The sequence below is a fragment of the Piliocolobus tephrosceles genome, chromosome 8, assembly GCF_002776525.5.
Source record: "Piliocolobus tephrosceles isolate RC106 chromosome 8, ASM277652v3, whole genome shotgun sequence".
In the NCBI taxonomy this organism is placed as follows: domain Eukaryota; kingdom Metazoa; phylum Chordata; class Mammalia; order Primates; family Cercopithecidae; genus Piliocolobus; species Piliocolobus tephrosceles.
The window spans coordinates 145,890,786-145,908,146 of NC_045441.1; the positions used below are offsets into that span (position 1 = coordinate 145,890,786).

Below are 17,361 nucleotides of genomic sequence, written 5' to 3' on the forward strand. Positions count from 1 at the left end.
GGACCCAGCAGGCAGCAGGTACCAAACCAGCATCAGCATGGACCCAGCAGGCAGTGGACGCTGCCCTGCCACCAGCTGGAGCCACACTTCCACGCTTTTACCCTGGCATCTGCCAGGGAAGGAATGGACCAGTGGGACTCCAGAGAGGACAGATGGTGGGGGATGTGCCCTGGGGAGGGGAAGGCTGCACCCCCCCACGCCACAGAAAAGAACCTGCAAAGCCCTGAGTCCTGGAGCCGAAGGATCCAGCGTGACCCACCAAGGCGGACTGGCAGTGGCCAGCCTGCCCAGGGCTCGGGGGACAGCTCCGGGGCCGAGGCAGCCACCCAAGGTCTTTCTGTCTAAAGCATCTTACTGACTGCTGTGTGAGACCTGATCAGGAGGGGAAAATGGAGCGGGGAGACCAGCACAGGAGGAGTGATGGGGCTGGGCCCGGGGAGATGAGAAGAGGGTGAGGGTGTAGTCAGGAGCCACCGTAGTGCCACCGTGGAGCCGTGTGGCCCACCAGGACCTGCTGTGGCGGCGGGAGTGGCTTCCAGCTTTACCGCCTGGCGTAGCCATGGTGGCTATGTCACGCAGCTGGTACAACTGAAGAGCTGACTTGTAAACTTTATCCAATTTTAGCGACTCTAAGGAACCACATATGGCTACTGTACAAAACAAGGTGGCTCTGGAGGGCGGCTGGCTTCCGGGGAGCCATAAAACACAATTCTGCAAAGACGTTCTACTGTCACCACGCACAGCAGATCAGGACCCACGTGCTCCTGCTTCACCACACACAGCAGATCAGGATCCAGGTGCTCCCATGTCACCACACACAGCAGATCAGGACCCACATGCTCCCGCTTCACCACCCACAGCAAATCAGGACCCAGGTGCTCCCGCGTCACCACGCACAGCAGATCAGGACCCAGGTGCTCTTGCACACGCTGAAGGCAACACTCTGCTCCATAGCCCCTCTCGCTTCCCACAGGCAGTCTTCCATCTACTACTGGAACCTGCCCTTAAAAGTTAAGAAAAAGTTAAGATCTACGAAAAGATAGGAGAAGATATTTGTGACGTTGGATTTGGCCAAAATATCTTGGGTAATGATACTAAAAGCACAGGAAAAAAAAAAAGAGAAAAAAAATATTTTTTGAGGTATGTTTCTCTCTTGTTGCCCAGGCTGGAGTGCAACGGCATGATCTCAGCTCACTGCAACCTCCACCTGCCAGGTTCAAGTGATTCTCCTGCCTCAGCCTCCCTAGTAGCTGGGATTACGGGCACCCACCACCACACCTGGCTAATTTTTGTATTTTTAGTAGAGACTGGGTTTTGCCATGTTGGCCAGGCTGGTCTCGAACTCCTGACCTCAGGTGATCCATCTGCCTCAGCCTCCCAAAGTGCTGGGATTACAGGTGTGAGCCACAAGAAAAAGATTTTTAAAAAGATAAACTGGACTTCATCAAAATTGAACACTTTTGTGTAACAAAGACACTATCAAAAGAGTAAAAAACCCTGACGTAAAGGGAGAAAATGCTTGCAAATTACATATATGATAAGGGAGTAGTATTCAGAATATATAAAGAACTCTTAGAATTCAACAAGAAAAAAACTGAACAGCCCTCTTCAGAAATGGGCAAGGGACTTGAAATGTCTGTTTTGCTCAAGTTGATACACGAATGGCCAATAAGCCATTAAAGGATGTTCAGCGTCACTAGTTGTTAGGGAAATGCACGTTAAAACCACAGTGAGATCCACTCACATCCACTGGGATGGCTGTAATCAAACAGCCAAGAGGTAAAGAGAATTATGGTCAATGTGGCCGTTCCGCCCCAGGGACAGCTCCAGGGATGCGAGTGGACATCTGCAGATCCACATTCACAGCAGGAATTCTCACAACAGCCCAAAGCTGGAAACAATGGCAATGTCCATTAATACGCAAATGAATCCTCCAAGTGTGGTCCATCCGTGCCATGGAATATTAGTCAGTCATAAAAAGGAAGTTAGTGCTGACACACACCGTAACACAGGCCAACCTTGAAGGCATTATGCAAAGTGACATACACCAGTCACAGAAGCACAGACGTCGCATCACTCCACTTAGATGAGGTGCGCAGTACAGTCAGATTCACGGAAACAAAGAACGGAAATGACCCCTCCCCACAGGCGAGGAGATGTGTATCCACACACACAACAGCACCCGGTCCAGTTGCTGAGTCTGAGAGCTGGGGCTGGATCTACACCTGTGTGGACACCCCACCATCCACTCACATTCACGCTGTGAGATTACTTAGGAACGTACTCCTAGCTGGCTGAAGTTTAAAGGTCGCTCCGGCATGGGTTCACAAGCCATGGGGATTCATGTTGGAACACAAAATTCCCAGTCTGTGTGGCTCCTGCCAGACAAAAGAAATGAGTCCCCCCAGACACACTCTGCATCTTGTCAACAATCACAGCCGCGGGGGGGGCCATATGGCATCTGCTTGGCACGGCCTCCATGGCACCTGGGGCCCCGCAGGCACCCTCTTCCGGCCCAGGCGCAGACCCTGGTGGGAATGCTGTGGCAGCGCGGCCATACTTCTCGGCCACTGCATTTCGGTGCTGGCCCCTGGGGGGTGAAGCCTGACCCCGCCTGGCATAGGCTCAGCTGACCTGATCTCTGGGGAGCCCCCCCAGTGCTGGTTGCTCCTCATCCCTTTAAAAAATTGTGGGGAAGTAGAAAAATACCCTCAGTAAGTGAGGTCACTGACAAAAATGTAAAAAGCACAACCTTGGACAGTATCTTGCTTGAAAAAAACATTTTTTGCTACATGTGAGCCAAGCCCTTCAATGAGAGAGAAATAGGCTACCTAAAAACAGACTCCGATGCAATCATCTATTATCGGTGAGTTAGAAACATATCTGCTGCAACAGAAATGACATGTGCAAGCGCTTCACAGATTGGTGCCTACTTTCCCTCCACATACCCTTTGCAGAACATGAGCCTGTTGACTTTCATTCCAAACTGCATCATTGTCTACTTGCTGCTAAACTAGACAGTGGAGAAAGAACTTCAACTATTCCAAGTTTGCTTTTAAAGGCCCTTAATAGGCCCAAAGGCCTTAATCCCTGACAGGCGGTGTGGACAAGTGCCGCGCTGCTGTCTGCGGCCACAGCTGGTGGAGCTGAAAGCATGCAGCGGCCCTGCACACAGGACTGGAGGACCCTAACGTCAGTGCTGGCACTGCCCAGGAAGCTTGGGAAGGGCGTTCTCTGGTCTTCTGCAACGCATTCCTTTACAGAAAGGAAAATGGGAAGAAAGGCTTCACGTCCAGGGCTCTGGGCCTTTGATCATTTGAGAAACGCTGGGTCTGCAATAGGGGCCTCCGGCTTCTCAGGCCAGACAAAGACGCCCGGCCACACGGGCAGGGCCTAGCCTGCACCAGAACAAAACCCCGGCGCCTCTCAGTGTGGAGGCCTGGGAAAGGCCCACCTCAGCCGGCAGAGGGGCCGCCTGCCCTTTGATCTCTCCTGAGACCATGGCCTGGGCCCCGGGTCAGGGAATTTCACACCACACACACCCCAGGGAAAGAGGAGCAGGTCAAGAACAGGAGGGGGGTCACCAACCTCAGCAAAGGCCCCAAGCCGGCCCTCTTTGGCCAGTTCCACATGGCTGCATGCGTATTGTCCAAAGCTGAGCCCACTCTCAAAGTGGAATTGACATTACACGCCACAATGGAGCCAGTGAACAGTGGCTCAGGTGCTTGGACAATATGCCAGCCCTGCCCCTCGCATTGGGGTCTCAAGGCCGGTACACACTTCTCCATGTTTCCTTCTCTGTGGAGTGAACCTGAGCCACTCAGAACCCAGGCTCCATCCCATCCTTGTGGAGACGTGCACTGGGGCCACCTGCATCCGGCCGCCTGCCCGTGCTTCTGGTCCCCGGAGGGGCAGGTTTCATTGGAAACACAGGTGCTCCCCAGCAGCTCATCACGTCGCATGTTCACAAACACAGGCTTGGTCAGAAACACTTACATCAAATGATCCGTAATGTTCTGAAGATATTTTGGTTTAAGAGAAGGAAAATCTTTATGTGTGAGAGAGAGAAAGAAGGGAGGGCCCGTGATAAGGGGAGAAATACAAATTCCATGGATAGCTCTGAGCTCCAATAGCTGTAAATTTGGAAAGAAAAAGAAATATTTGATAAGACACAGCAGCATTAATGGACAAGGAAAAATGGACTTTTAAATGACAAAAAGGATTGTGTCATGTCCAAAACAAACAAACAAAAAAGGATTAAAAGTATTACCAGCGTGTTGGCATTTTGTTTTTGTTTGCCCATTCCCACCACTAAACGAATCTTGGGTGTTTAAAATGATATTTGGTGGCACAAAAACTGATTTCATTTCTCCCCAGCAGCCAGTAAAGGATGCTGGTGGTGTCGGGTGGCTGTGGGGTGTGGGGCTGGGTTGCAGCCCTTCCCTCCACTGCAGGACGCTGGGGAACTTGCCCAGGCTCTCCAGTCCTTCTCCATAAAGTCATGGCTGTTGTTTAATCTTCACACATTTATGTCTTTTTTTTGTTAACCAGAAGAAACTGAAGTAAGGAAAATGCTTATTTTAAAATTGCTGGCATTCATGGAAGTGCATAGAAACTCGTTTCTGTGATCAATGCCTGCTCCTGTCACTGGGCCAGTGACGAAGAATGGGATGTTCTGGAAGGTGGAGGTCTCCATATGAACACGTATATGCGTGTGTGTTGAGACGAAGGGAATTGTTGATTCACAGCTGGGGAAGAGACGGTGGGATGCTGCCATCTCAGTGCCTCCCACCTTCCACGGGACGCTAATGGGTATCGCAAGGCTGATGCAGACTCTTCTCAAGTAAGTGTCAGAGGCGCTGAGTCAAGGGAAGCTGGACGCATCTCTCTGCCCTGGACTCCTCAGGGCCTCTCCGTGTGCACCTGCCCTGTGGTGCCCAAGGAGCAGACTCAGTGCGTGCCTCCTCCCAAGCTCACCCGGCTGGGGAGCCCTCTCTCTGGCCCCTATTCAAAGAGATGACCTTAGAGGTTGGGTGTTCTGGAGACCACCTTTTGAGAAATGCCAGAGCTCAATCCTCATGCTTTTGTGGGAGAAAACTGGATCCCAGAGAGGTTAAAAGCTCGGTCCAAAGTGATAAACCTCATTGCTGGCAGAGCCAGACCCTCGCGCAGATCTGCTCTCCCACGCTGCTGCTGCACCCGTCCTCGCACCCTGTGCCTCACGTCTAAGACACCCCACGCTGTCCGCGCATGCTGCCATTCTGCTACATCTGTCCTCTTCCCATCACAGGCCTCAGTCTAAGACTCCCCGTGCCGTCTCCGAGAGGAAAGCCTCCCATAGCACACACAGAGATTCCCTACATAAGAAGGACATTCACTAAAAGGGCTGAAAGGCTCATTTGAGATGGGGTGACTGACATTTGATGGCAATTACTAACGGATATTTTTAGTGTGACTCTACTGCAAATACCGTTTTAACAACGGTGAAGGTACATCGAATACTGGAGCGACGTTCTGCACCGCAACGACACTGAAGGGCCCGAGGATGGTTTCTCCGCGGCTGTGAGGTTAACGCTGCAGCCTATGCAGCAAACACCTGTCAAGGACCCGCGTGTGCTCGGCACACAGAGGCAGGTAACGAACGACCAGTCTCAGAAGCAAGTGTGCTCGCTGCAAATCACCTTCCTCTGGCTCAGCAGAGGGACAACCATCAGCGAATGTTTTCCAGAGCCTCCCGCGAACACGGCCCCCTACATTGCCATGGCAACGCCATCCCAGCTCTGAGCCACCACAAAGCCACAGTGTCTGCGTCTCACCTTTGGCCATCTTGTTGAGAACCATGTCGATCAGGACGTAGGTGCCGCTCCGGCCTGCACCGTCGCTGCCAACAGAAGGAGAGAAATGACAGTTGCCTTCCACACGGAAGCCCGACCCACCGCACAGCTAGTGACAGTCCATTTCCTTCACGCTTAAGTGGGGCCGGCGAGAGGAAAGAAGGATGGAGGATGTGAGTGGGGAGGAAGGACGCGGGCTGGGAGAATCCAAGTGAGGGCGAAGGGAGGCCGCTGGGGGCTTCGAGCCTCTGAGCAGCTTGTGGGACGAGCTGCTGTGCTCAGATGTGTTTGCCTCTTGCTTGTTCCCACCTCTTTGGCCAAAGATGTGGTACATTTTGCCAGAGCAAAATGAACTAAGTGTTTGACTGCGTCAGAGTTGATGGCATTTGTATAGAAAACATCTGCAAGGTGCTTTCTCTAGGGTTGCTGGGCAACCTCCCCAGCGCAGAGGGGAGGGCGTTGGGCGGCTGGACCCCGCTGGCTCATGCAGGCAGGGACACTTTGGACACATCCCCCTAGGCTGCCCGCCGCCCTTTCTAAACGCAGGTCCTCCCTCTCAGAAGGAGAAATTGACATAACAGTCGTTACTCAATCATATTCTTTAAAAAGCACTCTCATTTCATGTCTTTCTCATCCCACCAGCTATAATTGGAATATTTACCATCTGGGCTAGAGTTGTAAAAATGTTTTGAATAATACCTCAACAGTAGCAAAGGAAAAAAAAATCCCTTTTTTTCTGGAAGAAGAGTAGCCTCAGCACCATCCTTTCCACATGAGGAATGTGTGAAGCCATTTCCTCCCCTCGTGCAGACACTGTCACCGGGTTGCACAAGTTTGAGAGGCTTACTTAAAAGTACATAGGGGTTGGGCTCACACCCACGACTGGCTTTTAAATGGAGGACCTTTTACGTTTATAATCCTAGCAAAATCAGTGGTGACTTTCCGGAAAAAGAATAAATGTTTCCCTCTCAAGACTTCAAGAAAGATGTGACTACCCAGCAGATATCACGCTTTCGGTGCTGCTTTCTATGCCGTCTGTAATCCCAAGAAACGATGGAAGGCTAGAGGTGAGTTTTTGATCATAAAGAATCAGTATGTTTTGGCTTTAACCTGTTTCCTCAAACAAATGATTGAAAAATGCTGTAGTTGGGACGGTAAATGTTTCAAAAACGTCTCGTTCACATCCTCACACCCTCACTGCATCACCAAGGAGGAGAAGCGGTCGGCCTGGGCCGCATGTAACCCTCACTGCTCATTTCAAAGGGCCACGGTGAGCATTGTGGTTGCTGAGTGCGTTTCTCACTTGTCTTCTATCCACAGCATATATTCACATGAATATTTTAAGGTCTACTACCAAAATCTTCCAACTAAGTGTAACTTGTCTTGATACATTTGTGGGTAAAAGATGTTCTACTCTACTCTTTGAGGACAACAGACCATAATCTATTTTCATCCTCCTCTCTCATAGACAGGAATGTGCACACAAAACACACATGCTTCGTGATTGGATTTGACAGATTTGGTGTTTGTTCTTTGGAGACAGATTTTCTTTTTATTCCAGGCACGAGGAACATTCTATAAGACACTTCTAGAAAAATGGAATATGAGTTCTTCACCAAAAGTAGTGGGGTTTCAAGTCCAGCAGAGACAGTACTATTAGGTTGAGTTTTCTTTGCATGAAATCTATTCTTAATGGTGTGGTTTTAACATACTTAAGGATATGAGTCACTGAATTTTTACCAAGAGGCCTGAACCCACATGATAAACTGGAGGTGGCTATACCTCCTGTAATGACAGATTTTGTCCCTGTTCGTAACTGGTCCCAAGCATTTCTCACCGTCTGCAGAGGGTTCTGAGCCTCTGCTGAACATCCTGGTGGATGAGACAATGCAACAGGCTGAAAACATTGTCTCGATGTTTCTGTGTCATGGCACCATAGGGTTTAAGAACAAGTAAGGTGGCAGGATATGCTCATGGGTGAGTAGAAGGCAGGACACTGCACCGTGGGCTGCTAGAAAATATGCTATGTGAGGCCAGGCACGGTGGCTCACGCCTGTAATCCCAGCACTTTGGGAGGCCGAGGTGGGTGGATCATTCGAGGTCAGGAGTTCAAGACCAGCCTGATCAAATGGTGAAACCTCCTTTCTACTAAAAATACAAAAAGATTAGCCAGGTGTGGTGGCAGGTGCCTATAATCCCAGCTACTCGAGAGTCTGAGGCAGGAGAACTGCTTGATCCCAGGAGGTGGAGGTTGCAGTGAGCCCAAGATCATGCCATTGCACTGCAGCCTGGGCGATACAGTTAAAAAAAAAAAAAAAAAGCAAGCCATGTGCATTTTAGCAAAAAAAAAGCAAGCCATTATACAGACATAATACAAGCAACGCCCAATTGTATTTACCCAAATGGCATAGAAAAGTAAGTTTATATTTTTGGTTTCCTTTAGAAGTGCCAGTTAGTTATATTTATTAAGCAATTAGAAAGTTAAGCATCTTGCATAGATTGTTTTTTGAGGTAGCCAAAACTTCTTAATTCATTAAAAGTTGTACTTGCCTGCAATGAACAATTATTGGACAAGAACGGCCCCTGTAGCACTTGTTTACTTTTCTGAAATAAAAAGAGAGATAAAAATTATAGTTGTGTACTAAGACTTTGCGTTAATCCAAAACAACTATTAAAACAAAGCCCAAGGTGTGTGTTTGAAATCATTTTGCAATCGCTTGTTTTGACAGAGAAAATGAAAATTATACACATAATATCAAACATTTATTCTTCTTCTCAACATGTTATTAATCGGAGCTTTAAAACCAATATCACACCTTTACACTGCTTTCTCCTTCCAAGGAGGGGTGCCAGGCTTTGAACCAGTGGACTCCTGGCCCGTCCCGCCTGCCCCACCCCTGCAGGCTCTCCTCTTTCTGTTTCTGCTTCTGTTGACTTGACCTTTCGTTACACTACATCTTGATTCTTCATTAAAATTTTTGAATTTTGCAATTAATGCTCAAAATTTCTTACAGTCCAGACATCATATTGGAAACTGTTATTTCTGTACTATCTACAAACAGCATCTTCAAGGGCATTTGTGACCTGTCAGCTTTTGGTAAGGATATCTAAATTACGGAGAAACCTCTATGAAGTCCAAGACAAGTCCTTTCCGTGTTTATAACTTTGAGTATACAAACAACTTCATTGTGCAGAGTTTAGATCAGAAGTTGTGAAATTAGAAATGAGCATACATTTAAGATTTCATAACCAACCCCTAAATCAAAACAGAGGGCTGATTTAAAATTCACTCTGTAAACTCCAGGTTTTTTTTTTTTAATTAAGTGAAACAACTAAACATGTTTATGTAGTCCATTAAAGTTGTCAGTGAACTATTTCTGAATAAGTAAAATTAAAGACAGAATCTCAGGTTATTGGAATAAAGCATGTGTGAAGGGGATGTGTTCTAAAATGTGCTGCGTGAACTCCTACAAGAAACAAATGTAAAAAAATGAAAGTATGGACCGTAAATGGGAAAATGTCACATTTCTTTGCAAAGGCTTGCCTATTCAGCACCAAATAGTCAGTGGAAAGTAAACATTCCATCAACTGGTTGCTTTTCTACAAACCTTTGAAGCCAGAAGGGGCAGGGTGGCCGTGGAGGGAGAGGGGAGGTGAGTGTCCAGTGAGCAACGAGCGGAGGGAAGCTTGAATACGGCGGAGCCCAAACCACAGAGCTTTCTCCTCCTCTCTTGCTATTCCCCTAGGAGTTACCAGAACAAGGCCCTTCTGACGGGAGTGTGAACGCCCAGTCTGGAGGGCACAACGGGAGTTAAAGGAGCAGCTGCGGGGCCTGGACTCGGGGTGCCCACCTGCAGGCGCCACAGCCTAGCCAGGAGGCACTTGATCTGTGCTGCCCTCTGGTCTGTGAAACATGAGGCTGATGCCTGAAAATGGGGCGGGCTCAGACACAGCACAACGAGCAACGGCCTCCAGGGCCGCATCGCCGTTTCTGTTAGAGGTGTTTGTTGCTTCTGGGGCACACGGTGGTGTGAAGGCTTTGGGGAGAGGCGGGGAGCACAACAGTGAACTCCTTAAAGGTAACAGCACTTGTAGGCCAGAAGGCCTTGAACATTCTTGGTCCCTGGAGAATAAACAGGTTGGAAAACAGACCCACCATGTCTACTTCTAAAATGTCCCATTCCTGACTCAGGCTGTAAAGCATCGAGGGCTCCTGATGACAGAATGGATACCAGGCCCTAGGGGTGCACCCCAGCATGGGGGTGGGAAGCCCTCTAGCTCGGTAAAGACCATGTGTGCGCGCATGAGACTGCACGCATGTGCATGACATGAGCACGCATGTGCACAAGTGTGCACATGTAGAATCAAGCAGGCTCAACTCTCAGACCAAATGGTGCGTGGCTTTGCTTTGAAAGGCCTTTTGCCTTTGGCAGAGGAGTTTACTGGCCATGGCTCAGCCTCTGAATCTTGCAAATGGGAGCGACCTCAGTTCTGCTCCTCCAGCTTCCTGCTGTGTTTCATGCCTTGTGGTCCACTCTACGTAGAGACTAAACTCAGCTTCCGGAAGTCCACACCTGTCAGTCACCAGGGGTTGCTCATTTTTCCTCATGAGACCAAGTACACAAAAAAAGCAACAGTAAAACAAACCAACCCCCAACCCCCAAACCAGATGCGCTTGAAGAAAGTGTGCTGGTTTGAGGAAAGGCCAGCGTAAGAAGTCGGTAGACAGTGGTGGCTTATGGCCAGCTTCTGCTTTGGCAAAATGCAGTAATAACCCCCCTGGCTGGGAAATGCTCCTAGTGAGTGAATTTGTGGCTATGACGGCCTCGACTTGCTTCCCCACTCCTGAAACTCCTGTGTCTATCTCACGGTGTACGTAAGATACCATTTTCTCTGACATGTTGTGCCTGGTGGCCTTGGAAAGGTTTCGCTGTAATTTTCATATCCGTACCAGCCCCCACCTTGTGCTCAACCTTTTTACAAAAACCCACAGGCAGTCAAGGACATGTGCAGTGTAGATACAGGGTGTGGCACAGCTGAGGACTTTATTTACAAAGATCATGCAGTTGTATCGTTACACGCAAAGCATCGCAAATAGAGAGGCAAAACCACGACATATTGAACACAAGAGTTCATCCAGTTGACCCAAACTGTAGACCATGGATTATTCAGGAAGGTGACACAGCTGCCTCATTTGACTCCATCAGAACAAAGCGTCAGTGAGCAAAAGGTCTCCCACAGTAGGAAAAGTTGATATTATAGAAACTTCCACAACAGGAATTCACTGAGAAAGAATGATTAGTGATACAAACCAACCCCCGGGTCACCGGGCGAGAGTGCACCGTCATGCAAAGCACCAGCAAGCAAGGTCAGAGGTCGTTAGAGTCTCAGAAAGGGGCTTCCCACATCGCCCCCTGCAGGACAGTCACAGTTTCCAATGATCACTTTTGTGACTATGCAACTGGGCTCATATTACTAGCTGCAACATCACAAAAATGACACTGGCCACCGCTAATTAGCTGGCAAGGTAAGGGTTTGTCCGTTTTACCGTGAGCAGCGTTAGTGAGCGCCATTGCACACAGCAAGAAGGGAGAGAGTAATGAGAGAGAGAGAGAGAGAGAGAGAGAGAGAGAGAGAATTTAAAGCAAAGCCCTCACATGTGATGCTAATTATCTCTTAGCAGTTTCTCTTTAAAGTGTAAATGTGCTCCCTCTGGGCTCCAGAAATATTTAATTACACATCTCGGTGCCTGGCGAAGGCGCCAGGCCAGAGTGAGAACGCCTCGTCTATTGTTCATAGATAAGAAACCCTGTAGCATGAAGATGGCCAGTGTCTTCAGAAGTGGTGTCACCTTCCGGTTGAGGAAATCGGGGTGGCTATTTTATAGAGAAAATCCACCGCCGGCAATGCGTGTCTAAGTGTGAAGCTTTCACTCAAACCCACTGGACAGGTAACACATGAAAGGCGGCCTTGGCTGAAATGCTGGGCAGTGCCAGGTAAGGCAGGCAAGAAAAGCTTTCTACTCCAACGTGGCTTTCAAAACCGTGTCTGGGGGTTCATTAACTTTTGAATTTAACAAAAACCTTCTTAGGCTGTATCTCCTCAGACCGTGGAACAAGGGAAATTTGGGAATCCAATTTTTCTTGGTGATGAATCGTAAACACAGAGGGTTGGTGATGTACATGTTCCAGTCCATATATGGATATGGATGTAGCAACGTGCCCATATGCATATATGTGCAAACACACTGGATGAACACAAAGATGGGGTGTTAAGATGAATTGCTGTCTTTGTAGCTGCATCCATTTTGCCAGGAATGACCGCTTTTTGAAGACTCTATTTCAGGAAATTATGTAAGATTTCTACATAGTATGTCTTTAGAAATAAATCTGTGTTGAGAAAATGTACATAATGGCCAGGAAATCAGGGTGGGCAGGGAAGGAACTATGTACAGTAGTTGTTTTAGGAACTGTGTATAGTAGTTGTACTCAGGACTCTGGATCCACGCTCTGCGTCCCCAGGGAAGGTGACGGCAGGCAGGGGCCACTGAGTGTGTGCTGTGGCTGCAACACCAGATTTGTGTGTCTCCTTGGAGAGGCTCTTGATTGATTGCTATTGATTCAAATTACAAAAAACTGTATTTTGCTTTTCAATGTAGACTAAAAGGCAAAAGAAATTGTATCGTAATAAGCTTCAGAAATTCAAGAATTCCACAGAGAATTCCAAATCCCTTCTTTACGACAGTCCTGGTCTTGCTAACCTCCCTCCAGTGACGTAACTGTAGACCCAAGGATGAGTGACTGTTAAAAATCAAGTCACTTTATGAGAGAGGCACATCACTGGATTAAAATGCATTTGGTTCTTATTCTCCTTGTTTGGATATTTATCTCTTTTCCTCAACAGGCAGACTTCTGGTCAGTTAAATGTAAGATATATTCTATACAATTTGGAGCTTGGTCATTGATGCTGTTGACAATTTCATTTTCCTTGTGATGGTTTATTCGCTAAGCACCACCACCTAGCCAGTGTGGACTGACTGTTTCTCACAATCAAAGCTGTGGTCTTAAATGCTGCTTTTTTTTTTTTTCATTGTCAATTTCTTCCTGTAAGACAGAGTCTAGCATTCATTTCAACAGTTCAATAAATATACTCTAAAACCAGACAACTTACTGGGCGACCGGTGGACTGGAGCAATGAACAAAAAACTGAATTTTTTTAAAAAGGTCAGTTTCAAAATAGCCCTAAAAATATAGACAGCCACGGGCTAAGTGTCTCCGGGCTTTCCTGCAAGATCACCCAGGGTGGTTTCTGGGCCTGCACTTGTTACCTCTTTCCACCACGCAGCCAGATGAGAATCCAACTGAAAATCCGAGCTTTATTCATCAGTATCCTGTGGCTCATATGCTTTAGGCTCTTTGTCAGTGGAAGAATCTTATCAAAAATAATGGCCCTATTTCCACAATTCTAAGGTGCCTATTCCCCCTCACATTTTAATAACTCTGAAACTAGAAAATCACTCACAATTAACACGTGCCGGTAACGGAGACTTCCCACCTCTTGCTTCCTTTCCCTTCCCCCTGCGGTGCTGACACAGACGCTGCCCTTGGCGCGAGGGGCATCTTAGAAGCACAGAAACCTGGCATCACTCCCCCTCTGCCGCGCACTCAGCGCACACTGCCCTGCCGGCGGGCTGTGCGTTATACCTGCGGAAGTCCAGGAGGGATCTTGAGGAGGAGGGGACTCCTCGGTCATACCAACTCAGGAAGTGGAACTGGGTCACGGTGCGCGTCTCGTTGGTCTGCAGGTTCTTCAGATAGAAGCTTCTCACCAGAAAGTCCTCGCACCAGATGTGCTCGGAGACCAGGTTCACCTGGAAGGGAGGGCAGGAGGGAGGGGGACAGAGACAAGTGTGGACATCGTGAACCAAACCGCAGGCACTGAGGAGCCCAGGGCCATGTCTGACGAGAGAAGCGGGTGCTGCAAAGAGGCCCCATTTCACAGCACAGGGGGGTTCCCTCGGCTTCACGGCCCCCTCCCACCTCCCAATGTTAACACTTATGCTAAAGATAGCTCTGTGTGAGTGTGTGTGCTTAATGTTATTTAGGGGCTTGAGCATCACATAATTTTTTTAAAAGTTACAATCCAAAACTATCCAACTTTTTGTCTTTTCCATGTCCATGTTATATAAACGCTCAAAGAAAGGAACCAGAGAAAAATTACACTTTTAAACAAAACCAGTGACACAACTATGTGTTCTGCTAAATGGTTCCACTCTACGTGAGACTCCATCGTGATGTGCACGCCTGGATCTAGGACAGGAAAAGCAAAAGGCTCACGAGGCGCGCTGATGTGAACCTGAGCGCAGGCACTTCCCAGCCTAAGCGTTTCTGCAGGAACCCCAAAGCCACAGCTGTGTGGTTTAGGGTTCACACTTAAGGCTCTAACTCACTTCCCCCTGTGGAGCTTCGGCATTCTCACTCCGTTTAATGCCAAACAGAATCAAAGCATGCATTCTGGTGCTGGCTTAATTGCCTATGTTTATTTAGTTCATTCTTGACATGGGCAGAAAATCCAGCGAGATAAATAAACTGGTCAGCAGGTTATCCTCAAATAAAAAGGTCACATGATCCAGCCACAAAACTCCAAGCAAAGCCACGGGGAGGCCACACGGCTCAGGCACTGGCATCAAGGATGGGAGCCAGGTTCTTTTTAAAGACGGACCCCACTTAAAGGCCTGTTATATGGGACCGGGACCATGCTGTGAGGCAAGTGTTTTTTCTACTCTGTCAGCATTTGGATTTATAAAATCTAAAAAATAAAAACCACACCACATTCCCAGGGTCTGGTTCATGACCACATAGCCGTGTGAAGCATCCACATGCGCAGTATGGCCCTTGCGGGTGGCTCAGCCTCCATCCCCTGAACATGGGGGGCGCTGAGCCTCCCTGCATGGGGCCAGGCTGCTGGGGCCGTAACGAATCCCATTCAGAGGAGGAGCGGGGCCCAAGTGCTCCTCGTCCAGCTGGCGGGTCCTGGCCTGGGTGGTTCTGGTCCGAGTACCTCATAGATGTGGTAGAGGTTGGAGCCTTCATCTGGCCAGTAGTGGTAGCACTGCCGGACATCGTTCTCCGTGAGGGGTGTCAGCATGACGATCACCACGCAGCCGCTCTCCCACACCATCTGTGGACAAAGAAGGCCCGTGGCCACCGCGTGACTGTCTCATCACCGCATGACATGTGTAATTACTGCACTCGGAAGCACAGTCCAAATTTATTCCATTCACAGGACATTTATTTCATTTTCTCAGACATGTTTGCTCCGCAGCTGCCTGAGTGTCTCTGAATGCACTGGCCCATACTTTGCATGTTCCATGAAATATTAGAAATCCCTGCAAATTTATCCCATGCCATTTAGAGCTTCCTCAGTTCTAGGTTCAGCTGTGTGGCTTTCCAGCTTTTGATCTGTAAAGGAAACTTTCTATAATGCCACACATAACAGCCAGCACTTCTCCAGGTGGTGCAAGTGGAACTCAGCCGACACCCTCGCTTGCTGGTGGCTGGCATCATTTTGCTCACCTAGAGAAACGTTTTGCTTTGTGAAGCTGCTGTCCTATCAGAAGCAGTCTCCGAAAGGCTTCTTTTCAAAGTATATCACGGAAAAGCAGCACCGTACTGCTGCAGTTTCATTTGTTTATACCGAAATATGGCAACACGATTCAGATTAAAGCAAATACCAAATTGATTTACTAATTCTTATTAGCCACACTGAAACACAATAAACAAAAGCACATTTAAACACACAGAAATGACAAAGACACAAAGTCCTCTGACCTCGCTTCTTCGAAAACACAACTGGCTACTTGTGGCTGTGAGCCTACATCTTAACATTTACAGCCGAATTACCCAAAACCATTAATCCTGTGGGGCACATTTATGTGGCATTTGTAGATTTTTATTAGCATATTAAATTATAGAGTGAAGAGGGGTCTGCTTTTTCTGCAATGGGTTACATTAACTTGGCAGAAATGTTTGTAAGCAACTGCATTTAGATGTAAATTTGGTATCCAAGACAGTTTCTATTTCTTTTAAAAACAGATACAAAAATCCAATTAAGATCTTGTTATTTAAAAAACCCTCATATCTCAAATATAAAATGCTGTCATCGTAGTGCATGTTACTGAGTTCCACATCTATATTTTAAAAATCAGACACATACATGATATTTTCCTCTTTTAATATTGATTTATGTTCTCATGCGGCTGAAATAGGGCACCTCACTGTGTATCATTTACATTGGAAGCTAACGGAACCAACTGAAGTATTTCCGAAAAGCCCACAAATAAATATGAATTATGCTCAAATTCGCGCACTTCCTTTCTCCTTAGTGCCCATCCAACAACAAGATGAGAATTCAAAACGTGTTTCTTACGCTAAGCTTTTCAGGCTTTCAAACCTGCTCCTCCAAATCGGTACTTCCATCACATAACAATTTAATGTGCCTTCAGAAGGTGGAGAAGCTCATGGAAGCCATTACGAAAATGAGGAAAAACACAGATTTTATGAGTGTAATAAAAATACAATGATCTAGACCATAAACTATCATCCGGCACTCGGCTCCTTGCCGCCCAAGTGTGACATTACAGAGCCCTGTCGACTGGGGGCATCCGCGCGGCCTGGAAGCCGCGCTCATTGGCTCTCCCGTCCGCCCTTCATTATGGGGCGCCTTCCCGGCTCTCTGAAGATTTGGTTAAGATTAAATCCAAATGAAACTTAATTTAAACAAACAATCCCAAAGGCGCTCTGGGGAATAATATTTCTTTTTAGGTCACTGTGTATAAAAGCAGAGAGGGGAATTTACTAAATCAAACAAATAGGCAGCCCTATTGGGTACCAATATTATAAGCTGTTCACGGATCTGATTACATTATCTTGTGTTCCCTCGAATCGGTACATAGCAACCCAATCTAGGAGGGGAACTACGGCATTTCTCCCTCTGTTTCCAGCCTTCAACAGCAGCGCCTGAGCAGTTAACCTCACAGTACATCGCAAAAATCCGTTTGGATTTTGGTACGAATACAGAATATCAGTAAAAATCCCAGTCAAGTAAGGTTCAATTTCTAATCGGGGAGAAGTTTCACTATTTTCTTTTTCATTGGCTTGGTCTTTGTTGACAGGTGAAATACAGAAAGTGCTCACCCCTGGCACCTGTGACCTCATTTGGACACAGGATTTTCAGATGTAATCAAGTTAAGATTGGTTTGTGTCACAAATCTTTGAGAAATCTATAACTTTCTCTTTCAGGAAGTAAATAATGACCCAGGGTCCTTATTTAATCTTACTGCAGTTCATTGGAATAGGCAGTTTACAAAACTGTATTGTTGAATTCCAGAAATGACCATTTCTAGCACTTCTTGTTTGGTGAAGGATAAGAGAACACGGCCCCCATGGCCACGTGCACAGCTGAGCACCTGCACACCCGAACACCTGCACACCTGAGCCCCTGCACAGCCGAGCACCTGCACACCTGA

General features: G+C 47.6%; 1 protein-coding gene across 2 annotated transcripts in view; it reads right to left on the reverse strand.

The window, feature by feature from the left end:
• PTPRN2 (protein tyrosine phosphatase receptor type N2) overlaps positions 1 to 17,361 on the reverse strand; it is a 984,778-nt gene that overhangs the window by 17,776 nt on the left and 949,641 nt on the right. For both annotated transcript variants that reach the window (XM_023225377.1, XM_023225378.1), the window contains 4 exons: positions 14,895 to 15,014; positions 13,538 to 13,704; positions 8,385 to 8,438; positions 5,817 to 5,881 (listed from right to left, as the gene is read on the reverse strand). In XM_023225377.1, coding sequence (XP_023081145.1) covers positions 5,817 to 5,881; positions 8,385 to 8,438; positions 13,538 to 13,704; positions 14,895 to 15,014 — 406 coding nt within the window. The remainder of the gene's footprint in view (positions 1 to 5,816; positions 5,882 to 8,384; positions 8,439 to 13,537; positions 13,705 to 14,894; positions 15,015 to 17,361) is intronic.